General features: G+C 49.6%; 1 protein-coding gene across 1 annotated transcript in view; it reads right to left on the bottom strand.

Moving 5' to 3' along the window:
* Window positions 1–8,690, bottom strand: part of ITGA3 (integrin subunit alpha 3) — a 115,854-nt gene extending 107,164 nt beyond the window's left edge. The window contains exon 1 of the mRNA XM_015413677.1: window positions 8,157–8,690. Coding sequence (XP_015269163.1) covers window positions 8,157–8,386 — 230 coding nt within the window. The 5' untranslated portion in view covers window positions 8,387–8,690. The remainder of the gene's footprint in view (window positions 1–8,156) is intronic.
* Between the last annotated feature and the right edge of the window lie 270 nt (window positions 8,691–8,960).

The following is an 8,960-nucleotide window of genomic DNA, read 5'->3' on the forward strand; positions in this document are numbered from 1 at the left end:
TCCGTTTCAAAGCTGAAGAGCCAGCACTGTCCGAAGCATGACTAAACGCCAAGGCGCACGGAACGCTGTTACCTTCCCACCGAAGTGGTACCTATTTATCTACTTGCAATTTCTTGCTTTCGAACTGCTAGGTTAGCTGGAGGGATATTCTAGATTTTTAGCTACCAGCATTGAAGACCCTGACCTCTACTGATTTTTTTTGGGGGGGACACTACATTTTCACATTTTTGTGGTCTTCTAAAAATTGGGAAGCAACCCTTCAGGGGCACAGAAGAGGACCCAGGAGCTTTGGGGGTTCTAGACAGTACAAACCACTTCTGTACAACAAGCTCCCTCTGTACCCTTTTTAGTTTTTATTCGTGTTATTTATAGTCCGCCTTTCTCACTTGGACTCAAGGTGGATTACATAGAATGAGTTAACACAATCTACAGGATGGGGCATTCAAGAAACAATGCATTAGGATTAGGGCAGTAGGACCAACCAGCAGTCCAGAGACAGTACTGAAACAAAATCAGAGTCTTAACGTGACGTGTTAAACGATCCAAAATTGCAGAGTAGGCTCCTACTTACAGCAAGCTATCCATAGTAGTATAGACCACAGTCCTGAATAATTTATCCAAGTATCAGTTATCCCTTCAAGTGTGATCCCATCACAACAGGTGTTTCCACATCACAAGGAGGGGTAGACTTGCTCTGGGTTGAGAAATACTTGGAGGTTGGTGAATATGTCCAATAGGTTGCAAATCCATTGTAAGTTGCCCAGAGCCTGCTTGCAAGTTGGGTGATTCATAAGTTTAATAAAACAAATAAATAACAAATAAATAGGTCATTATACTGATTCTTTAAGCTATTATGCCATATATATCTTTAAGCCATTATGCCATATACTCTTTTATATCTATATCTGTCTGTCTGTCTATCTAGGAATGTCCTTAATATCTGTAAAATTGCTCATTATAATGTGTTTTTGTAATTATATTTTTGTATATATATTTTGTATATATATTTATAATTATATATTATCCTTGGCAAATAGAAGGGGAAATCATGGAAGCAATGACAGACTTCACGTTCATGGGATCCAAGAGCACTGCAGACGGTGACTGCAGCCATGAAATTAAAAGACGCCTGCTCCTTGGGAGGGAAGCAATGGCAAACCTAGACAGCATAATAAAAAGTAGAGACATCACCCTGCCAATGAAAGTCCGTATGGTCAAAGCAGTGGTACTCCCAGTAGTAATGTATGGCTGCGAGCAGGGGTCATTTCCAGCAGGAGCGCACAGGAGTGGAGCTCCGGCAGTAAAGAGCACAGGGGGCGGGCACATGCAACAAGCCCCACCCCCTGCTCCCAGCAGCCCTCAGTCAGAGCAAGAAGCAGCCAGGTAAGTTGCAGAGCCCCCTCAGCCCAAAACAGTCCAGTGGCACCTTTAAGACCAAGTTTTATTCAAGTATAAGCTCTCCCTCCTCTGTGAGGACAGATCTGCATGTACCCCCCTCCCCCAATAGCTAGCAATCCAAAACAGTCCAGCGGTGGGTGTTGCCTTCTGATACACTTCCAGTGATGTCAGAGGGTGTGGCATATGCAAATAAGTTATGCTAATGAGCTCCTGCACCTCTTTTTCTACTAAACGACCCCTGGCTGCGAGAGTTGGACTACAAGGAAGGTCGAGCGCTGAAGAATAGATGCTTTCGAATTATGGTGCTGGAGAAGACTCTTGAGGGTTCCTTGGACTAAGAGCACTCCCTGGAGAAGACCCTGATGCTGAGAAAGACTGAAGGTAAAAGAAGACGGGGACGGCAAAGGATGAGATGGTTAGTGTTATCGATGCAATGGACATGAAATTAAGCAAACTCCGGAGCACAGTGGAAGACAGGAGGGCCTGGCGTGATCTGGTCCATGGGGTCGCAAAGAGTCGAACTCGACTGTGCGACTGAACAACAACAACAATTATATTTTTAAGCATTTCCCCCTATTTCCTTTTTTCATTCTGTATTCCCTTAAAAACTCAAAATAAAATTTTTAAAAAGAGAGCTACTTGGAGACTGGGAGGGGGGGATGTGCTTCAGGAGGGGAGAGTTTGAGGAGGGGTGTAAGGCCATAGATCTCACCTCGCAAAGCAGCCACTTTCTCCAGGTGAACTGATCTCTGTCACCTGGAGATCAGCTGTCATCCCAGGAGCTCTCCAGTCACCACCTGGAGGTTGGCAGCCCTGTGCCTTCATCACTGTTGCAGATGCAAAGGCATGCACTCTAAGGCGGTGCTACTCGGAGTGGCAGCAGCTCTCTAGAATCTCAGCTGGAGGTCTTGCCCATCGCCTCCTGCCTGGTCCTTCTGCCTGGAGATGCCGGGGATTGAAACCGGGACCTTCTGCATGCCAAGCAGATGCCTTGCCACTGAGACACAGCCCCTCTCTGTCGGTTTTTGGGGCACGGTCATCACAGCCTGGTCCTTTTGCCTGGAGATGCCGGGGATTGAAACCGGGACCTTCTGCATGCCAAGCAGATGCCTTGCCACTGAGACACAGCCCCTCTCTGTCGGCTTTTGGGGCACGGTCATCACAGCTGTTGTGGCAACCCACTGCCCACTTTCTGCTTCTTTTCTTCATGCGTGCACTATAGCGGCTTTACCTGTTTCCATTCCAATTTTTAATAAGCAGCGCTATAGCAATCCCCTTCCCTTTTCTTTAAAGAGTAGCCCTCAGCAGCTGTTGTGGCTACCCACTGCCCTCTTTCTGCTTCTTTTCTTCATGCATGCACTATAGTGGCTTCCCTTTTCTTTAAAGAGTAGCCCTCAGAAAGCCATCTGGTTGCATGGAAGGAAAGACATGCTGGGAAAACGGGTCCCCTGATGGGACAACATAGGGAAACAGGTGTTCGGGAGGGCAAGAGAACGCAGACTGCTCCATCCAGACTTCATGATTATGCAATTAGGTGGCATTCTTTCCAAGAAGACTGGAGTAAAGGAGGCTTGGGAATTAGCATAACAAAGATGGGGAATACCTGGGAAGAGGACTGTTAACTGCAGAAATTCCAAAACATGCTCCAGTCTCCATCCTTTAGGGTGGTATCTGGAGATCTCCCACTATTATAATTGATCTCCAGACAGCCAAGATCAGTGCCCCTGGAGCAAATAGTTGCTTTGGAGGGAGGAATCTATGGCATTAAGAACATAAGAAGAGCCCTGCTGGATCAGACCAGTGGTTCATTTAATCCAGCATCTTGTCTCATGCAGTGGCCAACCAGTTCCTCTGGGGGGCCAACAACAGGACATGGCCGAGGCCTTCTCCTGATGTGACCTTCTGGCTCTGGGATCCAGAGGTTCGGTGCCTCTGAATGTGTGGAGGCTCCCCTCGGTCACCATGGCTAGTGGCCACTGAGAGAATTGATAGAGTTATCCCTCCATGAATCTATCTAATCCCCAAATTGCACTGTACCCTGTTGAGGTCCCTCCCCTCCCCAAGCTCCGCCCTCCCCAGGCTCCATCCCCCCAAAAAATCTCCAGGTGTTTCCCAAACCAGAGCTGACAACCCTATCAGCAAGGTCACATCCACACATTACTGGACACTGTTATTGTTGCCTTCCAGTGGTTATTCACAACTGGATTTCCCCATATGGACAAGCCAGGAAATCCTTGCTTTGGCACAATGAGAGGGCAGTATCCATCGCCATGTGGATGCAGCTCCAGATCCCTCTGCACAGCAGACAGATGGGAGGAGCCCTTGAGAAGGCATCAAGAGAAGGAAAGTGTCTGCATGATGAGACATGTGCTCGGGAGAACAAGCCCCAAGGGATAAAAGGCCACGCCAGCCTCGTGCTGAGCCAAATGCCAGTTTACGTGCCCCAAAGGGACATTTTCTCCTCCACTGCCAAATATGGTGATGCCCAGCCCCAATTGCAAGGCCTCCACTGAATAGGAGACAACGGGTGCCAAATCATGCTTCCTTTCCTAGTCATGGTCTTTTTTTTTTTTTAATCATTTGGTACAGTGCAATCGCTCCAGCCATTTCATCAAAATAGTTATGGAAATAAACCAACAAGCAGAGACACCAGAGGACACGCAGTACAGTCATGTGCTTCCTGATCCAGGGAACGGTACAAGCAGTGGAAAGGTGTACACAGGCTACTACTACCTGTGACTCTCATTAAGGGAAGCTGTTACGGGACATACAGAGAAGAACAACAAACAGCTGCTGGAATTTAATTCCCTATGTGATATGAGGATTGAGGAGGCCTGTGAGCATCGAGGTCCCCCAAGGTCTTTGCGGGGCTCCTCCATCACTCCCTGTGGGGCAATTGGGATTCCTTACACACCAGCATGGTGTAGTGTTTTAAAGTGATGTGCTGGAACCAGAGAGACCCAGGTTCATAAGAACAGAAGAGAAGCCAATGTTGGATCAGGCCAATGGCCCGTCCAGTCCAACACTCTGTCACACAGTGGCCAAAAATACCAGGTGCTATCAGGAGGTCCAGCAGTGGGGCCAGGACACTAGAAGCCCTCCCACTGTTGCCCCCCCCCCCAGCACCAAGAATACAGAGCATCCCTTGCCCCAGACTGAGAGTTCCTACCTATACCTTGTGGCTAATAGCCACTGATGGACCTCTGCTCCATATGCTTATCTAATCCCTTCTTGAAGCTGTCCATGCTTGTAGCCGCCACCACCTCCTGTGGCAGTGAATTCTAATCTAGGGTTGCCCATCTCCTGGTGGTACCTGGAGATCTCCTGCTATTACAATTGATCTCCAGACAACTGGGATCAGTTCCCCTGAAGGAAATGGTTGCTATGGCATTATACCCAGCTACCCCCCCCCCCAGGCTCTACCCCCAAAATCTGCAGGTATTTCCCAACTGGCAACCCTTTTCAAATCTCAGCTCTCCCTGACCAAACTGGGTGACTTCTCTCTCTCTCAGAGTAATCTACCTAGCTGGATTTTAAAAAGTAATTTATTTATTAAAGTATTTATACCCCACCTTTCCTCCTGGTTCAAGGGCTGTTGTAAGGATAAAAACTAGAGGAAAAGGCACCACATAAGAAGGAAAGGCAGAGTGGGAAAATAATAATAACTGGGCAGGATTCCAACAAGCCCAAGTGAATGTCAGTGTCCATTTGGAAAGGGTTGCCAATTAGAAGTGGGAAGAAAGGGGAAGTTATATGTACCAGTTCATCACTTAAGGACTTTTGGTAAGGTGTCGGGGGTTCCCTGTTGCGTTTGTGTGGTTTTTCAGTACCGTAATTCATTCATACAGATTCTGTAGCTGATTTGGCTGCTTGTTTAAAGAGAGTCCCTAAAGACCACTGTACAAGCCAACCCATCACTAGCATTTATTTCTATGAACACACTTGAAGCTGCCTTATATGACAGAGGATGTAGTGATGGCCACAGGAATGAACAGCTTTCAAAGGGGATTAGTTAGATTCACGGAGGGTAGGCCATGGCAGCTGAGGGGAACGTCCATATTCAGAAGCACTATGCCTCTGAATCCCAGAGCCAGGAGGCAACATCGGGGGAAGGCCTCGGCCTCCATGCCCTGTTGTTGGTCATCCTGACGAACTGGTTGTCCACCATGCGAGACAGGATGCTGGACTAGATGGGCTATTGGTCTGATCCAGCAGGGCTCTTCTTAGGTTCTTATGTACTGAATCCTTGGTCTGTCAAGGTCAGTATTGTCTACTCAGACGGACCTCCTGCGTGCCAAGCAGATGCCCTATCACTGAGCCACGGCCCCTCCCTATGGCTGTTTCGGAGTCAACGTGTCCCATCCCAGCACTAGCTTTTTTTAGCACGGCCCAGAGCTCCGCACCCATTACCATTCCAGAATCTCTACTAGGAACATGGCCTCGCATATCAGCACACCTGTCCCCCTGGCAGACTGTACTCCCCCATGGCCCACTCCCGCCACAACACATGCGGCACGCTTGCAAAAGGGCAGGCATCTAGGCACATACTCAACGAGAGGTCAGGTGGCCCCGTGCCAGGGGAACTTCGCTGCTCAGAGGGAGGCCGGCATGCCAGCCGGGGATTTATTAAAGACACGGACAGCTGACGGTGTAGCAAGAAAAGATTTACAGTGCAATTTCCCAGGAGAACAAAAGCCAGATAGGGAATGCATGCTACGCATCTGAGTAATTTACACACGGGAAAAAAAATTCATCGGCTAGATTTGACTCGGCCCTTACTACCTGCCTCTCCACTATGATAAAAGTAGTGTTTGAGAATGGGCCACTCCCTCTTACCTTTGAACACATGAAGCTGCCTTACACTGAATCAGACCTTCGGTCCATCAAAGTCAGTATTGTCCACTCAGTCTGGCAGCGGCTCTCCAGGGTCTCAGCCTTCCACATCACGTACTGCCAAACCTTTTAACTGGAGATGTCGGGGATTGAACCGGGGGCCCTGCTGCATGCCAAGCTGATGCTCTGCCACTGAGCCACAGCCTCTGATAAATTACCTCTGGTTACTCCTTTCTATTACGTTGCATTAACTCCAATGAATGAAGCCTAGCCAGTGGCTTAAGGGCAGGTGGCTGCTACACTTAGATGGGATTGTAAACTAGCTGCAGCCCCTGGATCGGCAGGGGATTGTCCTTTGGGCCAAATACATTATGGAAAATCATAGTAACAGAGGCGGGCCTGCTTGCAGCTCAATACCATCTTACCCTTGGCTCAGGCTGGGATAACCATGCACAGGATCACACTGTTAGGGTAGAAGCCAAGCAGTGGAGTGTAGAGGTTGAGTGAGGTCCCTGCCCGGGACACAAACTACAGGTTCATCTCAACTCCTGTGCATGCGGTTACTTTGCATCAGGGCTGCAGTGCACATAGGTTCCAGCCTACCGCCCTGACTCATTTCCCCAGCCTCAAACAGTCCCAGGAGAGTAGAGAAGAGCAAGAGTCCAGCAGCCCCTTACAGACTAACAAAATTTGTGGCAGTGGGATGCGCTTTCGTGAATCACTGCTCACGAACGAATCGGTGTGAGTCTTTAAGGTGCTGCTGGATGCTTGCCCTTCCCTCCTGCTAGAGACAGACTCACACGGCTACCCATCTTGAACTCAGTCCTAGGAGAGGGTGCTGTTTTGGGAGATTCATGACTTTCCTGGGACAACATGGGCTTTGCCAACGCGCCCAACAGCACACCCCTGAGATTGCAGCAGGATAGGAAAGGGGGGGGAGCTGAAGCCCCCTTGGGCTTTGGACACATGGAAACTGAGGAGAGCCCGCAAGGCGCACTTGTCAGCTATGCCTGACATGGGACAAGGACCCCAGACCCAACCAGTGTACTTTGTAATGTGTGAAGCGGCCCATAATATGTAACGAAGCCAGCTTGAGTGTGTATGAAAACAGCACAATGGGACCTCAGCCATACTCATCCAGGCATCTTTCTTTCTTTCTTTCATATATACAGCTCAGCTTAATCAAACAGGTAAGAACTTAGTGAAAAGAACTAGCGTGGCTTAGTGGTTAGAGTGTTGGACTAGTATCTGGGAGACCCAGGTTCGAATCCTCATTTGTGCCATGGAAGCTCACTGGGTGGCTTTGGCCCAGCCACACACTCTCAGCCTTAACCTACCTCACAGGGTTGTCCTGAGTACAACCCGGAGGAGAGGAGAATGATGTTAAGCCATCTTGGCTCCCTGTTGGGGAGAGGGGCAGGGTATGAATGAATAAAGCAAAGAAACAAGTAATAAAGCCAGCCTCGCTCTTGCCATAAAACGAGCCATTTCTCCGTTTCATGCAGAAACCACAAAAAGATCCCCCCTTGGTAACCAGCAAGAAACTCCAAAGCGAACTGATTTTTTCCACCCCAAGGAAGGAATTTAATACAAAGCAGGCTGGCTCAGACTTTATGGCCAAGAAAGAAAAGAAAATGACAACAGGCATTACAGACCTGTTGTTCTCCGCACGGGCAATGCTTGAAAAACAGAGATGGTTATCAGGACGCGCCAACAGCCTTGAAATCTCAGGTTCTGACTCGAGAGTTCTGCCTTACTCGAAAGTCTGCCCTTCCTGACAAGGCTGAGAATTTCCTCGGGCGCTGTTTTACAGCTCCGGAGACGACTTTCGGTTCAGAGCCAGTCTTCCACCCCAACCCTCCCCCCCCGCGAGACAAGAACACCAGACAGCTATGCGGTTCTCTGTATTATTATAGCTCACTTACAGATATCCTGGCGGGTTCGTCCGCTTGTGCAGAGCGACCGAAAATCCAAAGAAGCTCTTCGGCGTCTGGCCTTTCTTGAGGACCACAAATTTCGTGTCCAGGTTGAAAGCGGCACATGGCGGGGGGCACAGAGAGACCCAAAGAGTCCACCCCCAAAGCAGCGCCTTCGGTCTCCAAAGCCGGCTTCTCTGCGCGGGGCTTTGGCAAGGCTGAAATTGACTAGGAACCATGACGTGTCTGGTCAATTTCGTACAGTCGGTATCTGGTCAATTTCTTGCACCCCGGCGGTTTGGCTTGCGCTTTTACGCTAAGCGCGGGTCGGTCGGTCCCTTGCTTGGTTGCTGTCGATTTCAGTTCCTGGAGTTTTCCCTTCGCCTTCCTCCTGCGTTTCCCACCCTCTGAAATGCCTTGCTGCCCGCTCCTTAGTTACGAGGAATCCCCCCCTCAATTCCTCTTCCCACAAAGATTCGGATGGAACAATTCTGTGCCTGGTATTAACGAGGGAGGTGGGAGGAGCGGATCTGAGCGCGCCTGGTCACCTCCCCCCCCACCTTGCACAGAATCTGAGCGGCCGCTTCTGGCTACACTTTTCTTCCGGGGGAAAAAGAAAGAGTCGCAGCCAGCAGGATCGACAGGCGGTTGGCTTCTTAAAGGGACCCGGACACCTGCCCGGCACGTCAACAAGAACATTGGGGGTGGAAGGCAAGAGGGGATTTCTCGCGAAACCGAGGTAAGGGAGGACACAGGCTGGCCTGGAAACCCTCGGCCACAGCTTTTGCCCGGGAATCTGGTGTGAGGAGGACC

This window comes from Gekko japonicus, unplaced genomic scaffold (genome assembly GCF_001447785.1).
Source record: "Gekko japonicus isolate JY-2015 unplaced genomic scaffold, Gekko_japonicus_V1.1 scaffold544, whole genome shotgun sequence".
Lineage (NCBI taxonomy): Eukaryota > Metazoa > Chordata > Lepidosauria > Squamata > Gekkonidae > Gekko > Gekko japonicus.